We start from the raw sequence: 14,281 nt of genomic DNA, 5'->3' as shown, positions 1-14,281 counted from the left end.
ACAGTTTTTTAATATTACCTTAAATTTATCGAAATAGGTTAACATTAACATATAGCTCCAATACAACTGATTACTCAGATATGTGTTTTTGCGCTATAACTCTAACTTCATATCTGAATAATAAATTGTATGCGTGCTATATGTTAAAGTGAACCTATACTAAATTTTAACCTGTTTAAGTGAAGGAGTTATAACGCAAAACAACGTCTCTGATCAATCAGTTGTATGGGAGCTATATGTTTTAGTGAATCGATTTCGATGATTTTATGGAATAGTTAAGGTAATATTAAAAAACGGTTATGTGCAAAATTTTAGTAAAATATCTTCAAAGCCCAGGGACTTTTTTTTATAAAATAGTTAAAATTTAAGCAAAGTTTCAAGTACCGCTATCTCGAAAAGTGGAGCCAATAGGGTGAAACTGAGGACGCCATTGAATTTAGAAGGCTCCAGTTAAGTAAGAGCAACTATCAGAACATTTGTCGAAAAACAGTTGTTTTGATACCATTCTCGAAATATTCTGACTAAAAGAAGGAGCATCATTAAATGTAGTAAATCAGGGTTTTTACACACTTCTAGAGACAATTTTTTTGAAGCATTTTACATGTATATGTAATTTTGTAAGGACTAGCAGTTATAGAAAGATTTAGATCGTTTCGTCGTATTTTCCAAATGTGCCTTCAATTAAAGTGTTTTTGGAATAAAAATTACGCTCAAGATCGCAGAATATTTTATCTTAAAAGTTAGTTTATTCTGAAAGCACACCTCTTGCTAAGGTATCAAATTATTCGTAATTGTTTGTAGAATACAATACATACTTAAAAAGTTCTTAAAATTAAATGCTTCAAAGCTCCAAACGAGGCAACGTGGTCGATTTAATTGGCGCCACTTTGGTCTTCGATGTAATTAATGCGACGGTAATCTGGCCGTCGCTGTGAACGGTACGTGCGTATATAACGGCAGCATAAGCGCGTTCTGACGCATCGGAGAATATGTGCAGTTCAGTTGATGAGCCAAACGTTCCAGTACCAAGCCAGCGATTAACTTTTAGATTTACAAGATCTCGTAGCTCTGAACGATGTTGAAACCACTGCGTTTCGATCGCGTCAGGCACGACATCATCCCATTCGACTTTGGAACGCCAAATCTCCTGGAACCATATTTTGGACTTAACCGTCGTTGGGGCGAGCAATCCCAGAGGATCGAAGAGCAAACTAGCGTCCGATAAAAACGCTCTCTTTGTCAAAACATCAGGTGGTTGCTTAAGATTAACTGTAAATGTGAAATTATCTACTTCCGTGTCCCAGATGAGACCCAAAGCGTGAACATCTTTACCCTCTGCTATGTAATGCGAAATGCTTTTGGATGCGTTCGAGATATTTTCGTTCAGCTCCACACAGTTCGACGCCCACTTGCGAAGCTCAAAGCCACCTTCGCTTAGAATATCCGAGATATTCCGTTGCAGCTCGTTTTTACAGGAGGTGCCGGTCAATAGATCGTCCATGTAAAAGTTCTTGAGGATTACCTTAGCAGCCTGCTCAGACTTGTTACTGGAATATTTTGTAGTTTGTTGCAGCGATTTAACGGCTAGATGCGATGCAGCCGCTACTCCGTAAGTGACGCGTAACATTCTGTAATCTTGGATGGGTAAAGACGGATCATTGCGCCAAACGATACGTTGTAAATCAAGGTGCTTTGATGATACGCAAACTTGGCGGTACATCTTTGCGACGTCTGCGGTTACAGCATACCGATGTGTTCTGAAACGCATCAGTATCGAGACCAAGTCTTGTTGTAATTGCGGTCCCACAAACAAGGCGTCATTTAGTGAATTACCAGAGGTGGTTTTTGCAGATGCGTTGAACACAACCCTTAACTTCGTTGTAACGCTCGACTCCTTTATGACGGGATGATGCGGCATGTAGAACGCTTGACTTATCGCTTCGGTTACAGGCTCCATGTAGTTCATGTCGACGAGTTCTTGCATGAATTCGTTATAGCGTAAGCGCAACTCGTTGTCGACAGCGAGTTTTTTCTCAATGCGGAGAAGATTCCGAACAGCAAATCTTCGCGATTCTCCCAAGGTAACATCAGCTTTTAACGGCAGTTCGACGATAAATCGACCATCAGGTGACCTCTGGTGCGTTGATTCAAAATGCTCTTCACAGAAGCGCTCTTCGTAAGTCAGATGCCTCTTTTGCGGAGCCTCCTCTAGCTCCCACAACCTCGTGAGTGCTCTATCTAACTGCACATCGCAATGTAGTGATTGTAGACGTGGGTTTGAGGAGCTAGCGCCATCAACACTTCCAAAAAGTGTCCAACCGAATACCGTCCGTTGCGTTATAGGCGTCCCTTGGGGGCCTTTGCGAATTTCCGAGCAGATGAGCCGATCCATAACGTCCACCCCGACCAATAGGTCTATTGGTCCAGGCTTCATAAAATTCGGATCAGCTAAGACCAGCCCTTGAATGTGTGGCCATGTATGAGTGGCTAAGGTCTGAGTTGGCAAGTCACTTGTGATCTTCGGCAAAATCAGCGCATTGATTGCATAACATTGATCTGAGGAATAAGATGAAAGTGAAAGTAAAGTCTCACCTCTAGATCGGCCACCTTGCGAGGATCCAATCCCAGTAATTACCACCGTTGACGAGGTCCTTGGTAGACCCAAGCGTTGAACACATGACTCTGTCACGAACGAGGCGTGCGACCCAGAGTCGAACAATAAGCGTGCGGATTGAAAACGACCGGAGCAATCGCGTACTTTCACCAAGGCAGTAGCAAGCAGAACAGTTCTTAGATTTGTAGGTACTAGGTTTGGACTCGACTTCAAGCAGGAAGAAGAGCGTGCGGCAGCGGTGTCTGTCGAAGATCCAATGGCGGATAAAGCGGTTGCATTTTCAACTTGGGCTACGTCTTCGGCAGCGTAGTTAGCCCCTACGTGTTGTACGTTGTCGGCATTGTGAGCAGGAGCGGTGACACTAGTTGCGGACGCGGTGTTGTGCAGTAGCGTATGATGGCGTTGATGGAAAATTAGACACACACGGGATTCTTTAACAAACTTCGATTTAGCATTGGAATCGAGACGGATAAATTTATCGCAAGCATAAATCTTGTGGGCACCCTTGCAGTAGGAGCAGCTCGCACTGTTGTTCTCCGGCAAGGCGTGGAAAACCTTGGCAGACTTGCTTGCTGTGCTTGCTGAAGTCGGCTTACCTGGTGTTGCTGAACCGGTTGCTGTCGAAAGCATCGATAGCGATTGACACCTTACTTCGTGGAACGCTGATAGTTGGTCGAAAGTGGGGGGCTCATCACTGACGAGTGACAGCTCCCACTGCTTCCTTGTCTCGAACGCTAATTTATTTACCACCTCGTGCACCAGCCAATCGTCCCAGAACTCGACGGCGCGACCTAAAGCCTTCAGTTCACGAATATGCTGCTGATATGCGTCGAGAACGCCTTTGATAGCGCCGGCAGTATCACTTGCGGCTTTGCGAATGTCGGCCATTGCTTTGAAGTGCGCCTCAACAATGACTCGCATGATCTTGAAGCGGGACTTCAACAAGTCCCACGCCTCCTTGTAGTTTGCGTCGCAAATCTGGAAACCACTGATGATCTTCAATGCTTCACCTTTTAAACAGCTACGCAGGTAATGCAACTTCTGTCCGTCCGACAGTGTAGCGTTGGCGTCTACTAATGAACAGAACGCATCATAAAAGCCTACCCACTCTGTAGAATCACCGGAAAAGGTTGGTAGCTCCATCTTCGGTAAGCGTATAGAAGCACACACAGGCGTTGATGCAGCTGTAGGGTGACTTTGACTTGGAGGTTGTGTACGACACTTCTGTACCCGGTTGAAATTCGCCAAAGCCGTAGAGTACCATGTTTCGGCTTGAATGCGTACATTTTCTTCCAATTCGGCGTTGTCACTTCCACAAGAAATTTCCACTGCATCTTGGGCTGAGTTGAACCGGGACCATTGCTCGCTCAACAGTTGCAAATAGCTTGTGACCGTTTCTGAATCCATGGAAAATGCTTCATCAATGCTTTTTGTCATGTATCGCTTGATGGCATTAAGCGCAGAATCGCGTGTTTTACCGGAGCCCGACATTGTTAGTTGCTTTTGATCTGCCTTTCGTAGGTCACAGTTGTTGTTGAGTATTACTTGCAGAGGACAAGTCAAAGGCGTTTAATGTTTCTCAATGTCACCACAAGGTCGGTCCAAAAATGAGAATACCACTTTTTATGAGGCACTAATACTTAAATATTATGTGGCGGTATAAATTTGTTGAAAAAAATGCAGTTTATATCGCGGGAATTCTTAACAAAGAAACTATGCGGAGGAATCCGACGACGAAGGACCAGAATATGTTGCAGCAGATTGCTGGTGCACCAAAAAAAACGACTAGGCGGTTTTGCTTGCAATTTTCCAAACCTCAAGCGGGGTTATCCAAAATGAAAATAAACGCAGTTGATTTAGCTTAGGTTAAAGTTTATTCTTAAAATATCAATTGCGGATGGTAAACTCAATATATTTCGCAAAACGATGCAGCGCAGAAAAAAGCGGTAGCTGGTTCGAGAAAATGCAAAAAGGTATCAAAAACAATATAAATGTATCAACGATAGCTAACAATACATCTAAGAACGAAAGCGAGAAAAAGAATAACAAAATGTCAAATGCTGTCAACTCTTGTGTGGGCTCATAACATTAACCCTTGCGCGCGTGTATGCATTAACACTTGTGTGTTACTAAAACCTTAATCTTTGCATGTTCGAACTCAACAGTTATGTTATGTCATGTTATGTTGTGTTGTGTTGTGCTGATTTGTTTTGTGTTGTGTTGTGTTATGTTTTGTAATGTTATGTTATATTCTGTTATGTTGGTAAACGCATTTCACCTCAATTCACTTCAATACTCAACTAAACTTCCGTGCGTAGGGACACACACATTCAGTTTGTTTTTTAAACACAATGTTATGTTTAAATAAAAACTTGTTGAATAATCCTCCGTTAAGGAATTTTAGAGGAAATGAAAATATTACACAAAATTGCACAGAAAGGCTTCTTTTGAGTATGTTCGAAAATTCGCTATATTGAATGAAATTTAGAGAGAGGTGATCTATGCTGCGCGTTATATTATGGGAAACTTACTACCCTATGTATTACATCGAGGGTAGAGGAATGGGGTGTGCTTATTCAAACAAGCTTGAAAAATGTACAATAAAGTCAAGTTTCGCAAATTTCTGCAGACAGAAAACTGTAAAAACATCCATAAATTAGATGTTTTCTTTTTAGTATAGTTATGGCCATCTTCCAAGATGTTAACGGCAGTTACTGAGATCACACTTACATATATTTATTAAATACAGGGCATATTTTTTTAAATATGCGCCAGGCCTAAATACACCCTTATTCAAGCATTCGTTACCTGTAATCAGGCCATTCGAGAGGGAATGGGTCAGAGGGTTTAAGTATCCCGGGTCTAGCTGAATGTTAGTATAAGTGATGGAGTGTAAGTACATACAAAACACTGCAAGTATGTCTTCCGTTCACAAAATTTTCGATTTAGCTTCTAGTTTTTCGATTCGGATTCGGATCAACCTCAGTCTGCTGAAGATTCTCACTTTGGTGCAGGAGTGAGTGACATTACTAGGCCACTCAATCCTTCCCCACCCCTATAACATTGCCGATGTAGTAGACGTAGCAAGTCCGAATATATTTCTTGCCTTGCCCCGTCCAGCGCATTTCTTGGATGGTGGTAATACCAGCCTCAGTTTTCTCAAGGGCACCATTAAGAGTGCGAAGATTCCCGCAAATCTTAGTCCTTTGTATGTTCGCCGTGGTCGTCATCTAGAGTAGAATGTATCTTCTAAAGCAATTTTTGGGCTTTTCATTGGTTGAGTTGGTGGTAGCTGGCAGGTCCAAAGTTCAACCCATTGCTGGGGGTTTGCATTCTCACATTAGCACGTTTCCAAAAAGGTGTTCGGTTGCTACCAAAAACTTTCCCCAGTGCAGGCATACTTCTGCACCCGGAACTAATCTCCGGTCCTTAGTCTTTTAAATTCTGATACCCATTCATGTATTATGTACGCCTATTAACTATGTAAGTACATCTGCATCAATTCTTTTTGTTATATGAAATCATAAAAGCGGAGATAATACATGTGTATATATGTATACATACATATACTGATCAGTGATCGGACTTCTACCACAATGTGGTAGATCTACCACTTTTTTGAGCATATACCACATCTACCACACAAGGTCTGAAATCTACCACATATTCGCATTTTTGAGTAGTTTTATTTTTGTTCGACATAATTTTCTTAATTTTAAGAGCAAAAATTGTCCAACACTAAACACTAACAACAGGCAGAATTATAAAATAAACTGTAAAATATTAAGTTATCTCAATATTAAATTTTTCGACCGGAAACGTGTTATTGTGTTAAATTGTAAAATATATGATTTATAAAAATTATTAATAGCGAAAATGTTAAAAAAACGGCGATTTTAGTGAAAGTATTAGCAAATTTCACTGCACCTAAAGTGTCTAAAGCGTTGTTTACTTTTACTTGAGAATTGTCAAAATCGGCAAATCCCAAGTAGCGGTTTCTGCAACGTGCCACATTTGTTCGCTCAATCGTGATGTGATAAAAAGAAAAGCTGGCAGCACACCGCAAGGTTGCAGAAATCTTTCGAAATATGTTTGAAAAATATTTTGACATGGAAAATTGCCAAAACTGAACGCAATTTTTAGCAACTTCAATCTTGCACTTTATTATACTAAAATAAATTTTTTTTAGATTCTAATTAAAATGTTTGCAATTTATGTGAAACCTTGCAGAATTTTTTTAATTTTTGTACAAAGTTTGATCCGAAACCTGAGATCTACCACATTTTTTTGAAATCTTCCACATTTTTTTCCAGATTCTACCACACAAATTTTTTTTAAAATCCGATCACTGATACTGATGGAGTATAAATTAAGACAGGTGTTAGGCTGGCAGATTTCATGAGAATGCGCAGATGAACAAATTGTATTAGATGGTCGTAGGTACATACATATGTACATACGTATGTATGTATGCTTTTATACTCACTTTCCCTGCTTTAGTAAAAAGGTACTACATACATACATAGCATATATGTACAAACGACGATACTCACATTATTAAGCGAAGTGTTTATTTGCAAGTGTAATTGTGCATTCAATGTTCAGTGCGAACGATTGCGTTAACCAACAAACAACCGCTAATTAAATCAGATATCTGTTTCTTTGTAGCGGTATTTCGTTTTCTTACATGAAAAGCGGCACTAGTCATTTTAGATTACATAATTCCTAGGAATGCTAGGAAAATCCAAAGTGCAATAAACAATTTGCAGAAAATCATCTGAACGCGTGCGTACTTGCGCCGCCACCCTTTCAGAGGAAAAACATCCCAAACTCTCATCTATCGCCAAATGCAACTCCATGAAAGTATTGTGTTTACGAGCAGTGGTAACATAATATCATTTTATATTTAGATGTAAGTATATATATACATATGTACAAATATACATATGTACATATATGTATGTATATTCATTCTAAACATACAATATTGTATGTATATTTATAAGTGCATGGGAAAACGTCATTATAATTATATGCAATTAATGGGGAAGTGATGTAGATAGTTTTCGCTTTATGGGCACATGGGCTTGAGGTAAACAGTAGCGGTCAAAAGTATTAAAACGAACATTGGCTGGAAACAAAAACTATGTATGTAGATATATAAACCAAGTCATAAACCCCTACGATTATAATTTTTGTAATAAAAATCTGGTTTTAATCGTTTAAACTGGAATTTCACTTTGTCAATAAAAGTACATACATAGTTTTTTTTCTTGGATTTGATTATATAGTATACTTTGAATCATCTTTTCGCATGCCAACTGAAGCTCACTCTGATAACGCCTCTGTCCTTATGGACAGACCCCACCGAGGCTCCACGCCTCCTGGGTCTACCGCTAATAGAGCTTGAGGACAACGATTCAGGGACTAACCTATCTGGGCGGGGTTGTTGTAACCGCTACAACAACAACAACAACCAGCATTAACATCATCGATGACGGCTAAGTCTATGGGGGATTTTTGTATGGGAATCTCATTTTTGTGAAAACTGTAGATAGATCGTGTTGAATATAAGCTCTCGATATTGGGAAGAACATGGCTCGAGATTCTACAGCAGATTGCCATATTTGCATCTTTTTAAGCCCACGGACTTCTAGGACAGGCTAAGGACAGTATGTATATAATATTTGGTGGATCGGTTTTCGAGATACAAATATTTGATATATATAAGTCGGCGTTGCCCGCCCACTTTGCAAAAATTATATAAAAAATAATGTTTTACATAAGATCTATTGTAAACATCAATTTTGAGCGAATTATTAAAAATTCTTTTACCGAACTGCGCAAAATATCTGGAAATTCATTACATACGTACACGCATCTAAATTCATAGCCGTATTTTTCCCGTAGGAAACAGGAGTACTTAATAATGCCTTATGGACGTAGGAATTTAGAACGTGTATTTGTTATCAGACATACTTCTGAGCCGCTTTACAAAGAAAGGCACGTACAATGTAGAGCAGTCGCTCGGAGTAGTTCGGCGCTCGGCAGTAACTACGGCGGCACGATATTTTATCAGTGTGCCCAGTGTACCCAGTGTTTCCAGAAGAGGAATTTTCTCCGTTTTCGGCAATTTTCAACACAAAAGGGATGACGGGAATAATGGTATTGAAAACGGCGAAGATCGTGAAATTGCGCATATGGAAGCTGTGCATTTAGACATTATTTCGGTTTCAGCCGAAATTTTGGATGTATGCTTTATTTCGGTTTTTGTCATATGCATTATTTCGGTTTTTGTTATATGCATTATTTCAGTTTTCAACCGAAATTGTGCATGAATGCATTATTTCGAATTTCAAACGAAAGTGGGGATATGGACAATTTCGTGTTTTGCTAATATGAATTACTTCTACTTAGTAAGGGTTATAATCCCTAGCGCGGCCGAAGGCCGCCCACGCAAAAAGAAGTTCTGCGCAAAAATACTTCCGCCTTTCTTTTCCGGCAACACAGAAATGAGAGTTATACTAGTAGGGGTTATAATATCTAAGCGTGGCCAAAGGTCGCCTACGCAAAAATAAGTTCTGCGCAAAAATTCTTCCGACGCTCTTTTCCGGCAACACAGAAAGGAGAATTTTATTTAGTAATGGTTATTTATAATCCCTAAGCGCGGCCGAAGACCGCCTACGCAAGAAAGAAGTTCGTTTTCATGTATGCACTATTTCGGTTTTTGTCGAAACTGTGCATTTATGCATTACTTCGGTTTTCGTCATATGCATTATTTCGGTTTTGAACCGAAATTATTTCGATTTTTTTTGGTATGCATTATTTCGGTTTTTTCCATATGCATTATTTCGTATGCACAGTTTTCATATGCAAAATTCGGAGGTTTGCCACACGGTTAAAAATATCGGTTTTAATTTTAAAATTTTTGGGCTACATATATGATCAAACTAAATTCAGTTTCAAATACAAACCTTTCAAATTTAAAAAAAGAGAGAACATATTTTCGGTTTAGAATTTAAAAAGTTTGGTTTAAATTTTAAACCCAAACATTTTCATAATTAAGAATAAAAATAAAATCATAAATTTCATGCTCCGTCTGATGGGATTGAACCCGGACAGCCTTGGTAGCAACCAATTGTATCAAGCAGCTTTGCACACTCATCTACAGCCATGCATGTAAATGTGCTTTCATATGTTGAGTTTGAATCAACACCACATTTTCTATTTCGGTTTAGATTATAAACAAAAATAAAATAAATATGAGACCTAGAAACTAGAATTAAAACATGTTGGTTAGATTTTTAAACCACTCATAGCAAAACATCATTTTCTCGGCTGCTAAACTAAATTTTAAACCAGCATATATTAAAAATTGCAGTAGTCCCAGCTCGGTTTAAAAATTAAACCCGAATTTTTGACCGTGCATTGTCTGCCGAGGGATTACAGCTATTAGAAAACACTTTTTCTTTTATTTTTTATTTTTTGTTGTTAGTCGGAAACTGGGCGCGATCACTGCGGAATGGTAGTGCGCACTTCTAACCAATACATCACAGCGGTCGCTACTCATATTAGTAGGATATTTATGGCACCCTGAAATTGTGCATATGGAAACTGCATATCGAAGTCAGTTCATGAAAAACAGCTACTCATAAAAATACAATCGCCGTTTGGAGTCGGTGTAAAAGGGGAGGCCCTTTGTGTAACAACATCTAAGCACACGCTTCAAATCTGAGGAGAAGCTCGGCCAAACTCTAACATATTGTGTAAGCGCCAAATTATTATTGTTACTATTATTAATACATAGAAGTACGTTTGGATGTTTGTTTCTTCTTCACGTGAAAGTTGTTCAACGGCTCTGAGTGAAATTTAACGAGTAGATGTTTTGTAGCTTGGATTGAAAAACATGATACTTTTTATAACGGTAAATGTCTTGGTTTAGGGATATAAACTATTGTTTCGTGTTATTTGGTTTGCTCGTTTTCGTTGAAAGGGGCAGGATTTCGTTCTACTCTTTGCTTCACACATGATATAAATTTGTGCACACTGGCAAAAAATTATAAATTATACAGTTTTGAATATACGAATATTAATTAATAAAATATGTGGATATAGTATTAATTTTTTATTACATATGTATTTGCGTACAAAAAAATAAACACTTTTTTGTGTGGCTCGCTTTGTAAGCTGATAATAGAGTTTAATTTCGTCAACTTTATATGTTTCTCTAACTAATTTCAAAAAATAGTAGATCATATGTACATATACATATAAATGTTCCATCAATTTTGTTTTATTTATTCTGTACTTTTCGCAACACCCGCTAAAACTCCCCAGTCAATACTGATATTAAGCAATTTCAAAAAAGTCATCTTTGACTATGCGCACTCTCAAACAGTCCTAAACACTTTATAAAAATATAATGCATTTTTGAAGTTATAGAACATTTCTACTATGACCACATACATTTTTTTTATTATTGACGCTCGAAATTTGAAATTGGAGCTATGTATGCATTTTACTAATTATGCAATATTTGAGATACTGTTCATACTTAAAAATTTAAAAGATAAACATTTAAATGTTGTCGAAATACTTATCGCTGTAACTGTATATTTATGCTTATAAGTGGGTATGTGTGTATCCACAATAGTGGCCAGACAAAGGATACCAACACTATTTTATAAAAATCAGCAAAATTACTAAAAATTAAAAACCAAATTTCAAAGGCAATCTATTACACCGTGCGACAAAAACCAAACATTTTTAAAACACACGAAAAAATCAATATATTCACAAAACTGGGAGCCAAATATAGTATAACGGCGATTTTAATTTTTCTTTCTGACGTCAGGATTTTTTTAAAGGACTTTGAAATTTCTAGGTAACAATATGGGTATCAGTTAAAAGGAAAAATTCTGTAGAATTAAAAAATAATAATAAATGTTGAAAAGGTCCTTTTAAAACTTTATTCTTGAATATGCTTGGAAATTTCCAATTTCAATACTTATTCGGCGATGCACGCAAAATTAAATTTTTTTCTATTCTACAGAGTTTTTCCTTTTAATTGATACCCATATTGTTATTCTACAATGCACCGCATCTTTTGAATAATTTTTTTATTCAATCTTATTCTAGAAATTTCAAAGTCCTTTTAAAAAAATCCTGACGTCAGAGGGAAAAACTAAAAACGCAGTTTTACTATATCTGGCCCCCAGTTTTGTGAATATATTGATTTTTTCGTGTTTAAAATTGACTGTCGCACGGTGTTATACTATCATTTCTGTAAAAAATGTTTGGATTTGAACAAAATTTAAGAAAAGGGATTTATGTAACTTGACGTATGAGTAACGCATTTTTTTAGTTCATGTTCGTAAATAAAAGTATGTATTGAAAATGCCAAGATTGAAGCATTATTTAATATGTGCATGCGTGTAAGACTGCCTCTTTCAATTCTATCTCATTTCTAGGATTTTTTTTATTCACATGTGTCTTGAGAATGACCCAGTAGTTCTTTAGCGGATTAAAAGCTGGGCAATGGTAACATTTATATCACCACCACTGTATATAAATATGTACAAATGTCCGTACAAATGTGCATATTATGGCTAAGTCAAGTTGCACTTTCTCATACACAGTGAAACTTCCAACTGAGACAACATTCAGAGATGAGTATTTTCGTATTCTTCCTACTTACGAACATACAATTATTATGAGCATGCATAAGACAACTGCATTTACCTGCTAAATGCAAATAAAAAAGATATGTTATGAACGAAATCCGTAATAAGGCAAGATCATGATGTAACAGTAAAAGCTCTGTTATTATGTTTTCACTCTGCTTATGATACATTTATGTACATATATATATAAGTACATACATACGTATGTATGTAAGTACATACGTATGTATGTGGATATGAATCTGGGTTCACCACTGCATGCCTGTGCTTCCGAATTTGATGTCAAGAAATTAAGAAACGTTTTATTTTTTGAATTTTATACAATTTTGCTTTGCAGTTCACTAACTCCCAGTAAGTGATTAAAGGTCAATTTTAATGATTTATGAAGTACTGTTGAATCTCGACTATCCGCGCCTCCATTAACTGGGAACATCTATTATGCGAACGGTATGCTGAATGATGGACTCTCTACCTTACATATATACATATGAAGTACATATCATGTATGTACATATTCATCTCTATTCGCTTTTGTTCTGCAGGTGGCAAGTGACGACCATAGGCCAACGATTCCATGCATTACCGATTGTAATGGTCTGATTATGCATACTTCGCATAACTTTGCACAACTTCGCATAAACTTTAAACTGTAATTTTGTATGTATTTTGTATGTATTCCATTACCCGTAAATTAGCAGAACTTTTAAAAGCTTAGGGATATGTTTAGTTTAGTTTTTGCTTCGCATTTTCTTAAGTTAAATTTTTATTGCACTGGTAAAAATGGTTGTGCGAAGTTATGCGAAGTATGCATAATCAGACCTTTAAGCAATTCGCTAACGTATGCAATTTGTTATGAGAGTTGAGAACTTTCATTTACCTCCCATTACGGATGATTTTAACAAATTTTTTGAAGAAGTTTTCTTCTGCATAATGCTTTTGTAGAGCATGTTAATTAACCCTGTAAGCCTTAGGGTCTAAGGGCCGTTTTCTCAAGTAGCTTTTAAAATGTACATATCTGCCTTTCAAACAAATTTTTTGAGAACAAAATTTGTGTTTAAAGGGCAGATAAATTTTAAAAGGTACTTGAGAAAACGGTCCTAAACGTAATTTTTATTTATTATTTGTTTTATCATTTTATTTATATAGCTTATTTACTTATTTACTCAATTACCTATACCTTCATGTAAGTGCCAGAAGAAGTAGAGGTGGGCCCATGAAAATATATAACGTCAAGCTGAACCGATTTAGTCATGCGCCTCTGTCTATCTCTCTCTCTGTCTGTCAATTTGAACACAATCTAGTTCCTCAATTTTCGTGGTTTTACTTTAAAACTCGGCTAAAACCAAAAAATTTCGTGAAGTGTTTTCTAAATAATCATCAAAGTCCACTGAGAAAATCGTAAAGATCGGTGCAACAACCAATTTCAAGCCCACTCATCGTTCGGAGGCGGCGTAAAACTATAGGTATATCCCATTTGTGTAACAATATCAAGGCGCACGCCACAAACCGGAGGAGAAACTCGGCCAAACACTCTCATATGTTAGTGCCAAAAGCTATATCAATTGATATTATGTTAAAAAGGATTCCTAATTTAAAGCAATGTTCTTCTTCTTTAAAAGGGTTGAGTGCCTAAAAAAAATGTGACTCGATTTCCTCGCATAGAAGATTTTCATTCAGTCCTATCGCCAATTCCATGTGAATAAATTGTTCCCATGATTTAACGAGCGAAACAAAAACAAATTGGGAAAAATTGTTCTTGTTTTGCTTTATATTTTTTGGGAATATTTCTTCGTGTGATATTCGCGATAGGGCCGATTGTGATTCGAAGCGATTAAACCATTTTTCACTCTCTAGAACTGCCTACCCTTTTTTTTAAATTTAACACTAAATACATAAGTACATAGTCTCCATTTTCATATGAAATGTCCTAATTTTTCGCATTTCTGATATTTTTATGTTTTTTATTTTATATGAATTTAGTTGC

The 14,281-nt window shown here is 37.2% G+C and overlaps 1 protein-coding gene across 1 annotated transcript; it reads right to left on the bottom strand.

Moving 5' to 3' along the window:
• Window positions 1-841: 841 nt before the first annotated feature.
• Window positions 842-4,105, bottom strand: LOC108370099 (uncharacterized). Its single transcript, XM_017625358.1, has one exon. The coding sequence runs from the start codon at window positions 4,103-4,105 to the stop codon at window positions 842-844; it is 3,264 nt and encodes a 1,087-aa protein (XP_017480847.1).
• Window positions 4,106-14,281: the final 10,176 nt, after the last annotated feature.

Source organism: Rhagoletis zephyria, unplaced genomic scaffold, assembly GCF_001687245.7.
Source record: "Rhagoletis zephyria isolate East Lansing unplaced genomic scaffold, Rhagoletis_zephyria_1.1 Rzeph_scaffold_04009, whole genome shotgun sequence".
NCBI lineage: Eukaryota > Metazoa > Arthropoda > Insecta > Diptera > Tephritidae > Rhagoletis > Rhagoletis zephyria.
The sequence above is the reverse complement of the archived record's forward strand: the minus strand, read 5'-3'. Positions and strand labels throughout refer to the sequence as shown.

What these genes read in the sequence shown, in the direction of transcription:
- LOC108370099 (XM_017625358.1), bottom strand. Translation starts at nt 4,105, where the DNA reads ATGTCGGGCTCCGGTAAAACACGCGATTCTGCGCTTAATGCCATCAAG.